This window comes from Trematomus bernacchii, unplaced genomic scaffold, assembly GCF_902827165.1.
Source record: "Trematomus bernacchii unplaced genomic scaffold, fTreBer1.1, whole genome shotgun sequence".
Taxonomy (NCBI): Eukaryota; Metazoa; Chordata; class Actinopteri; order Perciformes; family Nototheniidae; genus Trematomus; species Trematomus bernacchii.
Window position 1 is genome coordinate 7,552,027 of NW_022988098.1, and position 21,407 is coordinate 7,573,433.

The 21,407-nt window shown below is 39.9% G+C and overlaps 1 protein-coding gene across 1 annotated transcript in view; it reads right to left on the reverse strand.

Annotated features, from left to right (window-relative positions):
- Positions 1–11,452, reverse strand: part of LOC117475525 (transcription factor SOX-13-like) — a 31,811-nt gene extending 20,359 nt beyond the window's left edge. The window contains 2 exon segments of the mRNA XM_034121769.1: positions 851–1,067; positions 11,346–11,452. Coding sequence (XP_033977660.1) covers positions 851–1,067; positions 11,346–11,413 — 285 coding nt within the window. The 5' untranslated portion in view covers positions 11,414–11,452.
- Between the last annotated feature and the right edge of the window lie 9,955 nt (positions 11,453–21,407).

Genomic DNA, 21,407 nt, shown 5'->3' on the forward strand with positions numbered 1-21,407 from the left:
TTTATTAGGATCCCCATTAGCACTAGCATGAGCATTGAACAACGGTTATTTTGTGTTTTTTTGTAATTATTGAGTTTTCTTGTATTCGAATGTGTTATTTTATACCTCGGGACTGTGGGAAACAGTGTTTCGATGTTTCTGTGTGTACAAACATATTTTGAGATTGACAATAAAGTTGACTTTGACTTGACTGACTTTGACTTTTGACTATTCTTCCCGGGGTCCTCACACACACAAAACATACATAAAACTAAACTAAAACAAAACACATTTTAGCCATCATAAGGCCAAACAATTTTTTTTAAATAAGTGTACATAATAATACATACCCACAGACACAGTTAAAAAAAAAAAGAAGTAAAATATAGCAGTAATTACATAGAAATATAATGGAATAAAACGGAATAAAATATGGTATACAATTCGGCAGTAATAAAAAAAACGTCCAACAACCTTTCTCCCTCTGTTATGTCTTTTGCAATATCCAGTGCAGGTTACAGTAGCTCTGAGTGTTAGCGATGCTAATGTAAACACAGACCATATTACGTCTAAAACAGTCGGGCATTGTTTCTGATAGCGACGTTTCTGATAGGGCCGTGGGTCCACATTTCAGATATTACGTCATATCGGATGCAAATCTGCATCAGCTCCGTTGTTCCCCCGTTTTTAGAGATGTGGGTACGGAGGAAAAGAGAGAAGGTTTTGTTTTCTGACACTTTGTGAGTTCCCTGACACACCGGGGACACATATTTATGTATAAAAGACATTAAAAAGTGCATTTTGCATGATAGGAGACCTTTAAATCCGTAAAACTTCCAACAACTTCCAATGTCTTTTGCAATATCCTTACCGAGGGGGAGCGGGAGAGCGGTGGCGTCAATTGGCGGGCTTCCAGTGGATGATTTCCCGACCAATCAAGTGACGGAGACCTCTTAGGAGGCTCAGCATTGGTAATGACTCCAACTCCTCCGCAGGACTCCTCTTGTTCTACTTTGACTCCGACACAGGCCATGCTGACATCCCCACCTGAGAGGAGGTGCAATGCTTTAGGGCTTGGCTCAACCATTCTGTTGAAGGAAAACACAAAAAACTGGATGTCATTTGGGTGTGGCGAGGCGAGGGCACTTCCCATGCCAATTTTGATTTTGGTAGTTGATGTAATTACAGCAAAGAACAGAGATTGAGACCAGAACGGCAACTCTTCAGAGTGAACAAGTTAAAACAGCTATAGGTAATGAGCTGGTTGACTCAGTGGAGGGAACCGTCACAATATTTCAACCCAACATAATTGTCATCCTCTAGGGACAATGAATACATGTACAAAAAACAACCGCAACCCATCATAGTAGTTAGTAGATAATTCAATACTGACGCAATTGGATGACTGACCAAATGAGAAACTGACAAGCAATTTTATAGCGTGGATAAAAATGTAACCATTATGTCAGCCATGTTTGCTATCAACTGGTCCATAAGGAGGGCAAAATGAAGACGGCTATAAATCCTTTTTTAATATTTGATCAGCATGGATAAGTAAATGTAGGCCATGTAATACAGGTGTGTGGAAAAACCTGTGCTATTATGGCTTACATGATTCATAATTGTATGCTCTCTTTTAAACTAAATTCTCTCCTAACCCACCATCTGTTAAACTTGGCTATTGACTGATGCGAGTGAAACATCTGTGCAGAAAGTTATATCGAAAGAGTGGAATTTAATAATGAGTAAGAACTGTGTTTCTGTTCAAATGTAAAACTTAGAGCAGCAGCGTGGTATAACTTAGTCAATTGAAGGATTTAGTATGCACAATGCAAGGGTTAGGGTTAGTTTTGTGCCAACAGGGAGCCTTTTAAATAAAATATATGTGTAAACAGTAGAAATTAGAATTAAAAGACAGCATTTATTATAAGCTTGTTTCATAAAAAGGCCTGGTTTTCTCTGGAGTTAAATACTCGACCACTATTTAAGAATTATAGTTAAACTTCACTTCACAAGTGCTACAAATAATCCTCAAATAGAGAATGTCGAACTGATGAATCCATAGATATCACTGTCACCGCAGACTTCTCCTCACAGTTGAAGTGATGCATAACAGTTGAGAAAATATGTCCCCAAACCCCCAAAACATGGGGGGTCTCTGGCATCCGATGTGTCTTTAAGGGTGGTCTTTATGAAAATGATTGAGAGGAACAGTTTTAATTCATTGCTGAAGTCAAGGTCAAGGGTTAGTTGGTGCTTGTTTTACCCCCGACCGAAAGTCACAGCCAGGATGATTGGCTAAGTGTGTGTGTGTGTGTGTGTGTGTGTGTGTGTGTGTGTGGTGTGTGTGTGTGTGACAGTGAATAATAGGAAGCTACAGGGGGACAGAGACAGATATCGGAGGGAGAAAGGGGAGAGAAAGGAAGAGAGGACAGGTTGTGTGAGGGAGGTTTGAACCACAGTGAACTTGAGCATACCCACTCAGGCTTGTGTGTGTGTGTGTGTGTGTGTGTGTGTGTGTGTGTGTGTGGTGTGTCTGTCTATGTGTGTGTGTGTGTGTGTGTGTGTGTGTGTGTGTCTGTCTATGTGTGTGTGTGTGTGTGTGTGTGTGTGTGTGTGTGTGTGTGTGTGTGTGTGTGTGTGTGTCTGTCTATGTGTGTGTGTGTCTGTGTGTGTGTGTCTATGTGTGTATGCGTGTGTGTTTTATTTCCCAGCTCTGCAGCAGGAGGAAAGAAAAACACAGCAGACAGCAGAACAAAACAAACAGAACACACAAGGGCAAAAAGTGCACATATATATTAAGAGGCACAAAAAAAAAAAGCCATTGTCTGAGCCGGGGAACAAAGGAAGCCGGGACAATGGGGGAGAGGCTGACAAAAGCCGGCGGCCGCAGGAAACGGGCCGGATAACAATGCCAGCGGAATGTGCCGACCAACTCGGGAACACGGCAAAAAAAATGCGGAGCGCCACCGTTCTGCGGAAAGCATAATAATGATTAGAAACCCCCCCCCCCCTGCCCCCCCTCCACTTCACCCTGCTCTCCCAGCCTGTTCTGTTTCTGAACAAAGCCACCTGTCTGCCAGGGTCCAAGGCTCCAAACCTCCGTGATGTATATCCGTGTGTGTGTGTGTGTGTGTGTGTGTGTGTGTGTGTGTGTGTGTGTGTGTGTGTGTGTGTGTGTGTGTGTGTGTGTGTGTGTGTGTGTGTGTGTGTGGGTTTAAAGCCGCACGAATAAATTAAAGTCATGACACAGAATCACAAAGTTAGGCTTCTTCTCTACAAACCCACCACGCTTGGGGAGTAATGGATTACATGTAAAGGGATAATGTAATCAAGATACCAACATTAGTAACTGTATTTCCTTACATTTACATAAAATATATCAGATTGCCGTTACATTTCTAAATAATTGGGGATTACTAGCAGGATTACAATGTTACTAAGCATTTCAAAAGAGCATATAGTGTTTACTGAAACACTTTACTTCTACTGAATCTGCTTTTCACTTTCTTTGGTTCATTTGTTCTGTTTTTAATTCAGCAGGTGAACCTATATGTTCATAAAATAGTGTGTGTGAGCTTAACTGTGTGCATTTTCTGTCAGCTCAGATTTGATTTCTGCTTATTTAAACTGTAGTGTGTGCTCATGAGTTTCATTGTAGGTTACTGCCTGAATATGCTTGTCCTACACAAGTTACACTCAAGTTAAAATGACATTACATTTGAAATTGAGGTAATCCAAACGTAAAGGAAAGTAATAAGGTAACATTACTTTTATATTTTGATACTCAGATTGGGTAACTGAATACAGTTCTTACAGGTAACTAGTCATTGTGATGGATTACATTTTTAAAGTAACCCTCTCAACCCTGACATGCAGATAATTCCCACTCACTTTAAGTCACTGCTTGAAATCGTCCCGACATCAAACAAGATTGACAGAGATATTTGGACTGAACTAACAGCAAGTCACACAAGTTAAAGCTCTGTGATTGTGTGCATTGTTGGTGACAGCTCAACACAATCCCCCTATTGTTCGTTCTAAGAAGGTTGCACCTTTAATTCTGAGGATTAAAGGTGCAGAGTTTTCTTGTAAGTTTACAGTTCTGTTTACATTCTTTGTTTCCCTCTGTGTGTCCTTGAGGCCAAACAAATGTATTCAGTGCCTTTCCGTTCTCAAATGCAAACGTTTGTGTACACTGACTCAGATACTCCTCAACAAGAAAAAACCCTGTTTGCTATCCTGGATCCAAAATGGTGTAACGAGCTCCCCAGTGATATAAGGACAGCTAAAAGTGTTATATAGGTGTTAGTGCATGTAAATGGTCTGCAAAGGCTAAAATCCCTGTGTTCCCTGAAATGCCTCCATTGGACTCCTTTGTTTACTCCCGTAACAGTGACATCACACTGTAACAGTCACACTTCTATTGGCTAGCGCTCCAATACATTGTAAGTGATAGGATAAGGGGCGGGACATCTCTAAGCGGTTGACCAATCACAACAGAGCCGGTAAGCTAACCAATCAGAGCAGACTGGGCTCTGGTTTCAGACAGAGGGTGAAAAGAAGTGCATGTTACTTGTCTTGGTCTTCATGGTGTATTGCACTCATTCGACATTGCTTTGGATAAAAGCCTCAGCTAAATGAAACGTAATGTAACGGGCATTGCTTCATCCGTATTTACAAGCTAGCACTATTCTGCTCCAACATCATCTTTTAGCAAACGACCACTATTACATTTCTTCCAGGGAAATAACTTGAAACTGTAAAAGGAATTATCAAATCATTCTACACCTCTCTCATTGTTACTTCCTACTCAGTGTGAAAGAAACCAAGTGTTACAAATAAGGAGAGAAGCCTCGAGGAGATTGGCATGGTGCTCTCTTACAACAAGTGACATGAAAAAAGGCCAACAATCTGCCAAATACACAACACTGTTGTTACTGCAATCCAACACCAAGCCACCTGTCTGCCAGAGCTTTCAGACCTGTGCAAGGTGTGTGAGAATATATATGTGCGTGTGTGTGTGTGTGTGTGTGTGTGTGTATTCAAACTCTGAATCATAATAAAACCATTTCACACAGCTGATGGTAACTAAATAGCCCGTTAGCACATTAAATACAGCTGTAGGAGTGGAGAACAACAGCAGTCCGACTCATTAGAGGCCACCTGCTACACTACTGTTGACTTTAAACACAATATCACACTCAGTTGCGTGTGTGCGTGTGCGTGTGCGTGTGTGTGTGTGTGTGTGTGTGTCAGATGGTGTCAGGGCCAAAACCTTGTTCTTAGATCCAATATTGTAATTTAAAACGACAAAATAATCTGTCCCACGATCTGAATGCTGTTTCCAATACACTGACACTCAAATAAATGAATATCCAGCCTTCTCCCTCTCGTAAGTCAGCAGAAGTACATAATTATTTTGTTATTATTTAGAGGACATTTTATAGACTTTTTTATAGGTTCATATCAGTATGTAGTGTCTCTACTGGGACATGTCTCTATGCTTTAATGTTCAAAAAGCTCTTTATTTTTCTCATACTGCCTGTGCTGCAGCACCTCTTTTCACCCTCTGTCTGAAACCAGAGCCCAGTCTGGTCTGATTGGTTAGCTGGCCGGCTCTTTTGTGATTGGTCAACTGCTTTGAGATGTCCCGCCCCTTAGCCACATACATTGATACATATTGTATCACATACAATGTATAGGAGTGCTAGCCAATTGAAGCAATAGTGCTACATTGTGATGTCACTATGTTACTAAAGTAAACAAAGGAGTCCAATGGAGGTGTAAAAACCTATATAACACCTAATATATATATATTAATACCTAATATATATATATCATTCCAATAACTTGTATATAGACTCATACTGCACTATTCCACATCATAACTTTATTTCATTTTTATAACTATTATTATTTTTGTATTGCTCTTGCTCTTATTGTTATTATGTTATGTTATTATGTTGCATTGTTGGAGAAGCCTGTGACATAAGATTTTCAACTGCATAATTACTCTGTAGCTATGTCAGATTGACAATAAAGAACCTTGAACCTTGAACACATTTTCACCAAGCAGTATTGCTGCCTAGGGTTATGGTTTATATGTGTTTAACACTGCAAATGTGATGCAGGAGATAAAATATGTTTCCCTTTGAACCTAATTGAGAATACTGTTTATTTATACGGGAACTTTATTTCATATAAGACAGGGTTTACATATCAGCATGGCAACAGGGATCTGAACGAGCCTAATCATGTGATTGTATTTCCAGCAGTTCTGTGTGGTTCTTTAGGTAGTAATGAGGAGGGAGGGATGAAGATAGAGAGGTGAGAATTGTTTAGCCAACACTGAATCAGCCAGCGTCGGTATCAGCGAGGGGTTGATTGTGCGAAATGGGACGCGGGGGGGTCCGTTAGAGGCAAGATTTTGTCCCACGGCGAGTTATTCCTGGGTCTCCCCTCCACTGTAGAGCCGCCACAGGTGGCTTTCACACGCCTCTGCTCAGACTGTGTGTGTGTGTGTGTGTGTGTGTGTGTGTGTGTGTGTGTGTGTGTGTGTGTGTGTGTGTGTGTCTCACTGCAGAGGTATGCACTGAATCTCAGCGATCAACAGAGCTGCTGACAGCAAGGAATGTGTCAAGAGTGTTTTACGAGCACAATAGTTTGTTTTTTGAACAATGCTTTTAACGTCTTAGCTAAGAACAATGGGAACCAGTCTAGGGCATTGTGTTCCTTCACATCAGTTCATTTCATCTACTTACACACACACACTTAACCGTACATGCAGCTGACTGCACCCATGTGGAACCTGACCATGTGTATTTATGTAGAGTGTGTGTGTTGCAAGATTTGAATAGCATTGCCTTATTTCGAGGTTATCTGATTGTGGCCTGTTTTCCGACCACCTACAGCGTTGTTAGCGTTCAGAGGCGCCCACCACATGCCGCCAGAAAACAAATCTCAATAAAACAGAACTCAGAGCAGCTGTGGAGCTAAACAAAGTTAAACAAAGTGAACAAAAACTACTGTTGGTTGGAAAGAGCGCCCGAACATGAAACATCTTTGCATCCGATGCAAATAAGTGTGTTTGGGGAATCAAGCGCTGTTTGTTTTATAACAGGTTGCTGATCACTATGATTCCATAAAAAACAAACGAAAGTACACTATAAACAAATTAGATGAGATAAACACACGGATATATGAAACTGACTCCAGCATGTCATCCTCTCTTTCCCATGCTTTGCATTTCCCATCTAGCTATCCAATAAAGAAGAAAAAGATACAACTCTATCGATTTAATACTTGAGTTGTTTGCAGCATTACAAGCACAGTAAACAAAACTCATAATGAGAGGTCTATCAAACTAAAATAAGAATAGTATACAAAATAGAAACTATACAACATGATAAGGAGGCAAACATTGTAAGGTCAATTAAAGCACTTGCAACAAACACTTGTTCATGGAGTCACTGGGTCATGTTGGCGAACTGTCAAGCTTTCTTTTGTTTCCAGACACTTTTCTTTCGAAAAATACTTAGTTTCACTGATCTGTATTTTTATATCAATAGTGGTTCAAGTTGTAGATTAGAAACGCAATGTATGATGGTTTTGTTTCTGGGGGCAATGCCAATATGTATGGGGTTCTGGTGTTACAAGCCACTTGCAGATATCAAGACTCTAGACTTCCTTTAAATGTGAAACTTTGCACGAGAATGGACATGGAGTTGAGAGATAACGTCTATGACTGGATTGTTTCATCAGTAGCCAGTTTACAAGCAAATGTTAAGCCAAAAAAAACAGCTTAATCATTGTTAGACAATAGGTGACTGGTACAAATATTGCAACCCTAACCCAGTGCATTTGGTCTCTTTGGTTTTGTCCTAAATATTAAGGAATGCAGTCTTAAAAAGACAAATCTAAACCATCTTATTTGCTTCAAGACTTTGTCATTGTTTGATGCAAGAAAAGGGTTTCCACATGTGCCTGTTTGATATTAGTTTTAAGGAAACAAAAAGAAACCAAATATGTCAATTCTTCTAACCCCATAATGTTTGTTGTTTAACAGCTGAACTACAAAAGGGGAATTCCTATGACTCTGAATGAACTTGGATTTGATGTGATGGACGTCGGATTGTTAATAAATGCTACACAATCTTATGGATAAAATCCAACAAATGACTCTGGATAAAAGACAGGCAAAAAGGAAATTTGTTTTGTGATTGGTTTGAAGTAACTCCTTAAGTAGAAGCCAATTGTGTCTCTCTGTCAGACTGACCACCAGAGATGGCAAAAGTACACACATCCTTTACTCAAGTAGAAGTACAGATACTCGTGTTTAAAAATACTCTGGTAAAAGTAGAAGTACTGACTAAACTTCTTTACTCAAGTAAAAGTAAAGAGGGCTTTGAAATGTACTTCAGTAAAAAGTACCCATAACTAGCAGCTGTTTTAAAGAGTACCTGACCTCCCTTTATATTAATAGAACAATAATGTCATTGTTAGCTAATGAATGTTTCCATGCTGAACAACGGCAACATGACAACGTTTTCATTGGTCCCTCTTCTTTAGAGAAGACCAGGAAATGATGGATACACGGATCGTGTTCAAATCAATAGGCACGCAATGACTCTAAATAATAATGATCACGCCACCAAACACACATTCAAACTAAAGGAACCAGCCTGTTTGGAAAATGTAAGAAGTAGAAAGTACAGGTATTTGTGTTCAACATGTAAGAAGCAGAAAGTAAAAGTCGTCAGAATAATAATTAGTGGAGTAAAGTACTGATACCAGAAAAATGTACTTAAGTACAGAAACTGGCGCCGGCTAGACTGGCTGCCTCCGCTCTGACCTCTCAACTGCATGTGCATGTGTGCATATAACTGTGTGTGTATTTGTATATGTATGTGCATGATGTAAAAAGTGTGTACTGTGTGTACTGTATTACCTGTATAAAAACGCATGTGTGTGTACGACAGAGTGGAAACTGAATTTCCCCCTCGGGGGATTAATAAAGGTCCATCTTCTTCTTCTTCTTCTTCTTCTTCTATTTGTACTCCACTACTTCCCACCTCTGCTGACCACAGTAATGGCTACACTTGTCTTGCTGGGAAGTAAATGCTCCTGTCTCAGCAGAAAATAAGAATTGGGGGTGCGATGGAGGATGACAGTGGACGGAGGGAACAGAGATAAAAATCCAAAACACTGAAACCTTACACTTCCCACGAGACAAGAATCACTTCACACAAAACCTTCAGTTACCCAACAAGTTGTAACACGTCAAATCTCCCCCCGGGCGGATAGGCCATGCAAATCCCTACTGTTGTTCTCCCTTTTCTTTTCTTCTCTTCCTTTGTTACCTCCTTCATTCTCTCACTGTTTTCTTTTCTCCCCCCCTTCCCTCCCGCCTCCAGACAGAAGCAGCTTGGTCGGTTTATATCGTCCATGTCTGTGCCTGAGGCAGAATAGCAGAGAGTTCACACAATAGACAAGGAGAGAGTGCCAGGACTCTGTCTCAGGATGAAGTGAAGCCATAAAAACAGGTTTACATGGCGATAAACAAATAAAGACATTCTCATTGTCAACCGTGAGACTGACAGCTGTAACGGCAGACGTTTCCCAGCAGGAACGTATCAAAGGCAGAAAACCCACAAATCATGTCTCAGTCAAAACAGAACAAGCTGAAGTTACATATCCTACATGCTGGTTTTTGCACATTTTAAAACAAAACAAACCAGATTACGACACCTTTGTTGCACAATACTACTTATGTGCCTTATCTACCTATTACTGGCTGCCTTCTTAGTTTGACAACTGAAATACTGGAACAAGAATGTGTAAGTAACTGTGCAATATATAACTTTGCTTCTGTTACCTAGCATCTACCACACCACATATTACACTTAATTTATTCTATAAATACTGCTGCTGCTACTTTTTCTACCCGAATGTGTACCTTGTAAATTGTAATCATTTTTAGAATGAATGTGTACCTTGTAAACACTTCACATTTCCATTATAAATATTGTGTGTATGCCCTTCATCTGAAGTGTTTTATTTGTTGTCTCTCTAACAATGTAGATTTCCCTTCTCTTTTTCACAGACACATTTTCTAACTGTCTTCATTCATCGACCATCTTTCGTGACAGCGCTCTAACGTGGAAGTTTCCAACCTGCCATTTATTAACTAATATATAAACAAATGTTGAGGGAAATGTTTCCCACCTAGCAGTATTTGATTAGAGATGATAAAGCAATCCAGTGCGTGTCTGTCTGCCCACAGGCCGCGGCTCATCCTAAATCATGCTAACCTTTCTAAAGGCCTCCAGCTAACAAACACCAATGACACCCTATCGCATCTCAAATCTGTGACTAATCGGGGCGCTCGTTTGCATCTTTTCCCTTTGATTGACACCTGGTGATCAATGTGGCTTTTCTTGGATTCAGAGAAAAGTGAGCAATGCAACAGAAGTATAGTAAAGAAGAACAAACAAAAAAAGGCAATTCATTTCAATGAAACCAAGTGAAAAACAAGTTCTTCTAACCCCTGATGAATTTGTGTTTAACAGCTGAGCTACAGTAGGTGGATTCTTATGACTCTGAAATGAACTCACATATTCAGTTGGATGACTGGTAGTTCATAAAAGTGATGGACAGTCTGAAGGATTCCTGGTCGTTTTAACACTGAAGAGTTTTTGATTCTACGGATCTGTTCATTCTGGTGTACAAGAACTTCTTACTTGGAAAAAAACTGAAAAAGATTGACTTTGTTTAAACGTGTTATGTCAACAAGTTTTACATAGCTGTATTAGGTTAGTTGAAAGCAATAATCATCATCAGCTTTATTTGAAGAGACTCTAGGTCCATTTTTAAAAGACACTCAAATATAAATTAAAAAAGGCAGTTGTACCAATGTTTCCACAGAGGTGACTGGCATCGTACAGTACTGAGACACGGTGACACTTAATAATGTTAAGATCAACCTAATTATGTTATATCAAATTCATATTATTGCTTCCAACTAACCGAATACAGATATGGGAAATCTGTTGACATAATATGTTTATTTAGGGTCAAAGTTTCAGTTTTTTCAGTGTATAAATTGTAATCTGCGAGGAAAACTTGTGGATAAAACCCAACAAAAAGTTGCTCCTGGCATTGCTCCGTACATTTTGTAACTCTGGCACAAGAATAGCAAGAATAGTCTGTTCTTATCCAAGTAAAACGAATAAAAAAAGAAACGTTTTTTTTGGATCTGGGTGAATTAACTCAATAAATTGCACAAAAAAAGGCAATCAAGTAACACAATGTGACTGTAAAAATCACATATTAACGTATTTAGACGTGTCGTTTTCTGCACTGACCTGGTTGGGAGGAATGAGGAGACCCAGCAGCGCTCCCTCACTGGAACAGATCTGCTGACACAAGCCATAGTGACTGCTCTCCCTCTCCACTAACGCCTCTCTTTTTGTACTCTCCCGTTACCTCTAACCTCTCAAGAGGGGAAGTACAAAGAGCCTCTTCAAACTCTGCTGTTCAGGGGCTTCATTTGCATAATTAGCGTGCTGTTTCAGGTAACCGTCGGTCTGCACGATACAGACCCAACAGGTGTGATGTCAAACTGATAAGAGCATTTTTCAGATCCTGACACTTTCGAACAAAGTCAGCTTTTATCCTTTCATATGATGATTTCCTGGACAGGTAACAGGTCATAAAAAAGGACAAAGACGTGGATTGTCAGGCCAGGAAATAAGGCAACATGTAGAGTGAGATAGAATCAGACTTCAATTGTTAATACGGTTTGTGTAGTATTATAATGAGATATCAAATGTTATCCTATAGCTGTATGTACAATACCCTGATTATTAAATCACTCATGCAAGAAAAAGGTGTTTATGAATGTGTTTTCTGGTCCTTAGACTAGTTTCCTTCTTTTCGAGTCAGTAAAGAAACCAAAAACAGTTGCAAGTTAAATAAGGTAGTCACAAAAGTTCATTTCTGATAAATTGCTCTTAGACTTTTTGGACAGAAAACCAAAAAAAAGTAACTTTTTCAATTCCTTTTGTACTTTAAAGGTGGGGTAGGTAAGTTTGAGAAACTGGCTCGAGATACACTTTTTGTTATATTCCATGGAATGCTCTTAACATCCCGATAGCAATGAATATCTTAAGTGCTTTGACAAAAAATCCATAAAAAAAATGTAATCTGTGGAAGCCGTAGTACTGTAAAAAGCACGACCAATCATTTTAGCCGGCCCGGCTAAAATAACTGGATGGCCTACCTGCCTGTCAGCCTTCCATATGTGCACAAACTTATCTCGTGCCCTCATTGGTCATGTGCGCGTTTGTGTGTGTTGGAGGAGGGGCTCTGTGAGGAAGTGGCAGATTTTTTCCGGCTGTGTATTTTCAAATTCTAGCGATCTCGAGCTGGTTTCTCCAAAATGACCTACCCCACCTTTAATTGGACATTGTTGCACAAGATACAACTGACGCATACTGCTCTGGTTTTCTGTAACATTCAGCAGCCCTGACTTTAACCAAATGTTGACCTCCAAAAGTGCCAAGACTAATCTCCTGGCATTAACGGTAAGCACGAGTTATAGTGGTGGAACTCACTGTATAGAAAAGGGGAGGAGGGATTCATCTTGTGTAACACTGAGTTTTACGAGACAAACAGCTGAAATTTGCAATCCTACCAAAATGTGTTCATTGGGGGTAATCATTTGCAACAAGTGGTAGAGCAAACTGTTTATGAAAGAATTAACTATGTGTATGTATTGAAGAAGTATACTTAATGAGATACACACACATGTGAATTCAAGAAAAAGGGATGCATCAATCTCTGACAAAAGTTTCCCCAACGCTCTGGAGTTACTGGAAATGCTTGGATTACACAAATCAGAAACAATCCAACTGGAATCTTACTCTTCAAAAAAGTATACTATTAAAATGTACCTGGCTTGAAATGTGTCTCGGCAGCATTTCAATCTTGAACGGCAAGTATTTCATCCAACCCTAAATGCCATCATCCAATCAAATGTTCGGGAAGAGAGGACTGTAGACGACAACCAAACACAAACTGCATATCTACAATAACATGAATAAAATATAAAAATAAACAGAGCCTTTAACAGAATACTTTTACGATCACATCGACAGCGGACATATCAAAGAACCTCTTCGCCTGGCTTTTAATACGAGTTGACCACGACATTTCTATATGTTTCTAGTTATTGTTTTACTCCTATCATGTTATTATATATTGTATTGGTTCCCTGTACAGCACTTTGGTCAACTGAGGTTGTTTTAAATGTGCTATATAAATAAATAAAGATTGAGATTGAAATGCATTGATTTGGGTCTTTTTTAATGTTTTATTGGACAGGTCGATAAAGACGTCCACCCACACACACACACACACACACACACACACACACACACACACACACACACACACACACACACACACACAACACACACACACACACACACACACACACACACCACACACACACACACACACACACACACACACACACACACACACACACACACACACACACACACACACCCACACACACACACACACACACACACACACACACACACACACACACACACACACACACACACACACACACACACACACACACACACACACACACCACACACACACACACACACACACACAACACACACACACACACACACACACACACACATCACACACACACACACACACACACACACACACACACACCACACACACACACACACACACACACACACACACACACACACACACACACACACACACACACACACACACACACACACACACACACACACACACACACACACACACACAGTCCTCGAACAAAAAGCGTCCTTGCGTTGCGGACTTGGCCTCATTAGTGAGTGAATGAGCTCTTAGGACTCAGAGACACAAAAGCCTTCGCCCTCTTCTGCCTTCCTTCCCCTCTCCTCCTCTGTTCTCTTGGCCTTTTGATGTCAAGGGTACCGAGCCATATAGTGCGCACTCCAAAGAATAAGCTCATCAAGAATACACTTAGTTCCCTCTTTTTTGTTGTTGTTCTTTACCTGGCAATGAGCATGTATGTGTGTGTGTATGTGTATGTGTGTGTATGTGTATGTGTATGTGTATGTGTATGTGTATGTGTATGCGTATGCGTATGCGTATGCATATGTGTGTGTGTCAGGGCCAAAACCTTGTTCTTAAATCCTACATTTTAATTGAAAAAGACAAAAGAATCTGTCCCACGATCTGAATGTTGTTTCCAATACACTGATACTCAGATAAATATCCAGCCTTATCCCTCTAGTAAGTCTGCAGAAGTACATCATTATTCTGTTATTATTTTGAGGACATTTTCTAGGTTCATATATGTATTTTGTGTCTCTACTGCACCTTGTCTTCATGCTTGTGTATGTATGTGTGTATGTGTGTGTGTGTGTGTGTGTGTGTGTGTGTGTGTGTGTGTGTGTGTGTGTGTTTAAAGCTGCACGAATAAATTAAAGTCATGACACAGAATCACAAAGTTAGGCTTCTTCTCTACAAACCCACCACGCTTGGGGAGTAATGGATTACATGTAAAGGGATAATGTAATCAAGATAAGACAATTAGTAACTGTATCCCCTCACATTTACATAAAAGATATCAGATTGCTGTTACATTTCAAACAATTGGGGATTACTAGCAGGATTACAATGTTTACTAAACATCTAACAAGAGCATATAGTGTTTATTGAAACACTTTACTTCTACTGAATCTGCTTTATGGTTTTCACTTTCTTGTGAACCTATATGTTCATAAAATAGTGTGTGTGAGCTTGTTGTTCTTTACCTGGCAATGAGCGCGTGGGTGCGTGTGTATGTATATGTGTATGTGTATGTGTATGTGTATGTGTATGTGTATGTGTGTGTGTGAAAACAGAGACCTAAAAGCCCTGATAAGGTGCTGTTGTTCTGCGCTCATTGGACAGATCATCACACAAAGAGCAGTGTTGGGAACTCGAGTGATAGAGACATCACAAAGACTACATTTTACTCCCTTTTCCGATTTGGAGATCCGGGGCTGCCCCCATTGATGCCCGCCCACTGAAAACACACACATGAACACACACTCAGCTATTCCCAGTACTCCCCCATACCCAGAAGAGGTAGAAGTTACATAAAGAAGTGAGAATAATGAAGGAATAAGAAGTGCCATACCAATTCGCTCAACACATTCTTACTTTGATCTATCTATCTATCTATCAGCAGCAAATTATTTACAACGGACGTTCAAGCCGTGTGATCACAGAGTTTCTGTTTCTAATGAAAAGACCATTTGTTTGGGTAAAATGGCAGCTGTAGTAAATGTAAGCTTCAAAACACACCACGCACCCAACAGCAGAAACACGTGTTAATGCGTGACTCGTTGCAAAACAGGCCAACAATAAGTGTTTTATGAAGAGACTAGGGTGGAGATGTAATTTATGGACCTGTAGTTTGACTCCAAATAAACACAATAACTGAGGAAGACTTGTTAAGAAAAATCAAGAGAATTCAGCAAAATAACATTTAAAAGAAAGTTGGACTCAAGTCCTGCTTTTACTGGAGGATTGTGAGTCGGTTTTTCTTGTAGATAAATTATTTACAGTAAGTCTTTATTAACAGAAAGTTATGAATTTAGATTTTTTTTTACATCATATATTACAAAAAATGTAGGCTTTCAGTCAAATGGGACAATGGGGTTTCCAAATAATGGATATTTTCTTATCAATAGATGTTTTTAAAGCTAGCTCTCCTTTACTAATAATGCTACTGAGACTGTTACTTTATGCAACTTCGATGGACAAAGAAATAACTGTGTACCCCAACAACCAACCATACATAACTCAAGAGGGTAAAGGCTGCATCAATCACAAAAAAAAGGGATACACATTGGACTAATGGGGTTTCGAAATGAAGGGTCTTTTTCTGTCAATAGATATTTTACATTACATGTCACTTGTTAGACGCTTTTATCCAAAGCGACTTACATACTCAATACTGTGGACAATCCCCACAGGAGCAATTTGGGGTGAAGTGTCTTGCCCAGGGACACAACGACATGCTGACTGCAATGGGGTTTGAACCTGTGCTCCCCTGATCCGAACACCAACGCACTAACCCACTGCGCCACACGCCCCCCATATTTAATAGCTATAGCTCCCCTTTACTAAAAGTGTATGTCTTAAGGACTTTCTGAATATATGCTCTCTTCTCTTCATTGCAAGTTAAAAGACTCTTGTTAACTACATAAGCGCTATGGATGCTAACAGTTAGCATTACAATGATTTGATTGATCCTGGATGTATTAACCGACAACATGCAAAGTTAGCATTATGATACGTGTTGCGTAACTGGTGGATATTTTTGGCTTGGTTTTTTGTCAACTGCCATACCCATAATCTATTCACAGAACACACGTTTTCTCTTCTTTTTTTACTCTTCCTCTCTGCCACTTTATCTCTGCTAACATTTTAACAAGGACCTATAATGAGTGCATGACTCTGACCTCAGAGATAGGCTCATTTTCTTATAAACGACCACAAAGACTTGTCAGGAGATCAATGAAGATTATTTGTATTTAGATAAAGGAACAGGAATGAATCAGGTTTTGTTTCAGACGCTCACACAAAGTTCTCCTAATAACTTGAATTTGGACACTCGGGTTAGGGTTAGCTAAATATAATCTTTTGATGAAATGATGACTGATTATTAACATCATTTATAACAATTTGCATCCTAATCAGGGTGGATTACTGATGGAGAAACGTGGCATGGTTGCGTTTTGTTTTGTGCTTTACTCAAGTATTGTACTTATTTGTTGATACTTTTACTCCGACATTTTGGAAACCAATTACCTACTTTTAAATAAAATATTACATATAACTTTACAGATATGCGTTAACAAATACATAATATAATTAAACCTGTCATGTTAGGGTTAGGGTTACAAATAATTGACTCATAATTCAATGTTAAAATATCCAGCAGCAGTTTAGAAAGTAATTAACATTTGCTCAAAGCTAATTTGCTTAAAGATTATTTTGGAGCATCGTTAAGCAAAGCAGAAAGATGAACACAGTGAATCATTTGGGCAACAGTCTTTGTGTTTTAATGTGCTTTTTCAATACTAACAAAACAACTGTTTGTGAAGCACCGAAATATCATAAACTGAGGCTTTCTGGGTGATATCTAAAAGACTCTGTGGACTATAATCTTCCCAGCGTTCGACTGGAGGTAAGTGCACAGTTCGGAGTTCACAGCCTCTCCAGACAGCAGCTGCTCCGATGCTTTTAGGCTCAGACTGTAAGTGACTTTCAGTAAAATGAGTGTTTCAGTGTCAAGAGGACAACAAACAACAGGAGGGACCGGTTACACGGCTCAAATGTTGTACCTCTGTAGCCGCAGATAGAGTTGTGAGTATGTGGTCCTTTGGCTAAAAATATAAAAGGACATCAGACACATTGCTTGTACATCAGACACATGACTTTTATAATCTATCCGACAAACTAAAGGCTGTAATATCAGCCAAATAAGACGATATGAAAGCAGTATACAACTATAGTGAACATTATGGCCCTGCAAAGTGTCATCATTGCTGGTGATGGGTATGAAATGTGTTGGAAGTATTTTGTACATGACTTAACCCTCCTATTGTTTTTCTTTCCCCCCCTTACTTTGGTGTTCGCGGTCAAATTTGACCGGTCCTGTTTTAACTGCTATTACATTAACACAAAAACCATTAATCATCACCAAATATATTTTAAACACCCTTTCAAACTGTAAATATTGTATCAGACTACTGGTATACATGAACAACTGTAGTAAATATACAAAGAATAGACACTGAACATGTATTGAGCCAGGTGTGATCCATGTGGGGGGATGGGCACACATCTAGTGTGTGTGTGTGTGTGTGTGAGAGTGTGAGTGTGAGTGTGAGTGTGAGTGCGTGTGTGTGTTTTATCTGATCCGGATGGTTACTAATTCCTTTTCTTTATGGCGGTCATTTTTGACCGGGAACACCATGGGTGTTACAAAGTTGACTAAATCATCCAAAATTCAATGAAAGTGGTGATCAGCCATTTGATATGTTCACATGTCTACTGTGAAGGATATCATAAAGCCTTAATGCAATCGAATGTAAAACAAAAAAGTTATGATTGATGAAAGTAGCAAATCGGTCAGATTTGACCCGAAGACAACAGGAGGGTTAATTACATTACTGTGCAATACATTTTTCATATACTTTAAATAACCCTAACCATTGACCCTCTGATTGATAGAAACCCATTTACCTGCTTAGCTACAGTACATCCACCCTGAACTACAGTATATCTTAAACCTGGAAAACAAACTCTAAAGGACACAAAATGTTACTGGAAACCGTCAGAACAGCTCTAACACCGGCCCTATTTTCTTAACTGCACACAAAAACACATACGGTTACATGGTCATTTGTTCTTCTGATTGGTTGCTACTCGTCTGATATGATAAGCCACGGACATCAAGATATATATAGAGAGGAAAGAGATTAAAGTGAGAAGAAGTTTGCATGCCAAAGATTAGCAAAGGGAGTCTTTGTTGAGACGCTGCTGGACAATTCATTAAACTAGAATTAAAGAGAGAGCGCAGACCTCCACCAAGATAATGGATTTGAACAGAAAAGTGTGTCTATTAATTAAAACATGATCATCCTGTGAAATAGAAGCCATTGCTATAGATTGAAGTAGGGCTTGTTCAATAAGTCAACAAGTTATATAAACTGATACATATGTTATATATAAAGAAAGATTATTTTAAATGTTGTATTATTATTATTTTAATATATTTCTTCACTCAAATTGAGAATAAAAAATATATATTATTACCCCTAATGTTGTGATTAACATATTGTTGTTGCAATATCAGTCAAAATAAATTAAGAAATATACAAATAATAATACATCAAAACTAGATTTTTTCTAAATGAATGAGGCATACTATTACAAATCCATCCTGCCCTCATACACTTCATCTCTCTCTCTCTCTCTCTCTCTCTCTCTCTCTCTGTTCAAGGCTTTCTAAATAAGATGTATAAATAGGCCGATGACACAACGTGCCCTGCACAAAGAATTGCAGGAGAAAGAACATAAATGAGGGGGGGGGGGGGGGGGGGGGGGGGGGGGGGGAACAGGACTCCGGCTTTAGTCACGGCCGCTTTCTTCTCCTGCCTTTCAGAAGCACAGGTTAAAAAGCAGCCATTTTTCTTTTCATGCCTGCCTCCCTCGCTCTCATCCCTCTCTCTCTCTCTCTCTCTCCCCCCTCTATCTGCCCCTCTCTGAAACAGGTCGGCTATTGTGGCGGCCGGCGAAAGGCTACTGTGGCATTTATCAGAGAGGAGGAGGAGGAGGAGGAGGGAGGAAGAGGGGGAGAGAAGACAAAACACACTCCCAATAAAGAGATAGAACAAGAGAACGGAAAGAAAGGATGTGTATGAAGGCCACCTTTTTTCTCCTCCTTCACAAAGACCCACTCCCTTTTCCTCCCCCTTACTCCTTCAGGCTAGCGCAGACAAAAGAGGCCTCACTCTCACTCGCACAATGTCCCCCCCTTTTACCCCGGCACACTTTATATCCTCGCTCCATTCACGGCTGCTTCTTGAGAGCACCCACATGTGTGTGTGTGTGTGTGTGTGTGTGTGTGTGTGTGTGTGTGTGTGTGTGTGTGTGTGTGTGTGTGTGTGTGTGTGTGTGATGGAGTTTGTAACACCGGTATAGTGGGGTCTATGTTTGCCGAGGGTCTTAAAGACCAAGGGGCCAGGGCTTCTGAGGCGTTTCTATGGAAACGCCTTGGAGCAAAGTAAGGAGCACAACAGGTGATTCTGCTGCGGGTCGGTTCATCTCGGCATTGAGGCACCGCAGGGGGTCTCTGCTGTGTGTGCGTGTGCGTGTGTGTGTGTGCGTGTGTGTGTGTGTGTGTAGCTGTTCATGCCACAAACAACTTAGTGCCATAGGTCTTAACCAGCTGCAATAAGCTGGAGATCATGTCTGAAGGTGCAGGTAATGACACGTTGCCTGGATCGACACACACTGGTCCTCCGAGGGGAAGAAATGTGCAGAAGATAACATAAGAAATAAATACAGGAAGACCTCAGCAGGAGATACAAATGTAAAAAGAAAGGCGCTGGTGTATCCTCTGAGGTCTGACGGAAACATGTCTTTGCTTAACTTTAGAAAATGTCCTTTTGTTCCATTTACTATGGACTAAAATACACCTTTGACTTACCCAGGACAATAGGCAATGTTGGAAGAAGTACTCCTTAACTTAAGTTAAAGTACTACAGTGTAAAAATACAACATACTGTAGACTTGAAGTACAAAAACACACAGGCCTGGTGGACAGAGGGGAAGACATGTGCAGCAGATTACCTAAGTGAAGGATCTGAGTACTTCTCAGATCCTTTTTTATGTTAACGTAGAAATACTACACTGCAAAAATACAACATACTGTAGACTTGAAGTACAAACAGTTCACAACACACACAGGCCTGGTGGACAGAGGGGATGAAATGTGCAGAAGATAAAATGAAAAATGAATACAGGAAGAAGACTGATGGGGGTTAAAAAAAAGAAATCCATTGAATATTTTGGTGCTGCTTAGAAACCCTGACAAAAGAGGCAATGTCAAGAGCCAGGCCATTGAAGAAGGAGAAAGAAAGATGAAAGCACGGGCCGTGAACATATACAGTCGCTGAGCACTCAACAAAAAGCTCTGAAAAGCTGCAGCAGCACTAAAGACGACATAGATAGAGACTGGAAGACATACAGGAAGACATATGTCCCTCAGGGTAGGATAAAACATACAAAATAAGACACCAAATATTGGACTTAAGGTCGTCGGATTGATACGAATGTTACTCAAAATGAATGATGTGTTGTACAAAACTGACAAAATAATATCTATTCAAGTGTTTCTATATAGTCTGGAAAACTGCTGACAGTACAACATCAAGGCATGTGGTTAGTTCACATGTCTGTAAGAAAAGCAGGACATCCGAGTGTCAGTATAACAAGGGAAGTGATGGGAGTTTAGTCGGAAACCTACGGTAGTGATCGGCATGTACCAGAGGATATAATTGGGTTAAAACTCACTGTTGTAATTTGCACTACAGTATGAACGACCCAATTACAAACCAAACGTTTCACCATGCTGCTCAATCAAGGTCAGAAAAAACAAAGCTCATGTAGTCTTTGGTGTTGTTTTATAAATATGGAGGCATCGGTTAGCGACCCTAGCCCTAACCAAACAGCTAACTTTGAAATAATAAGGCTGCTGATTTTATTTTCTTGTTGAAAAAGCAACCAAAACCAACAAATCCAACTACAGTATT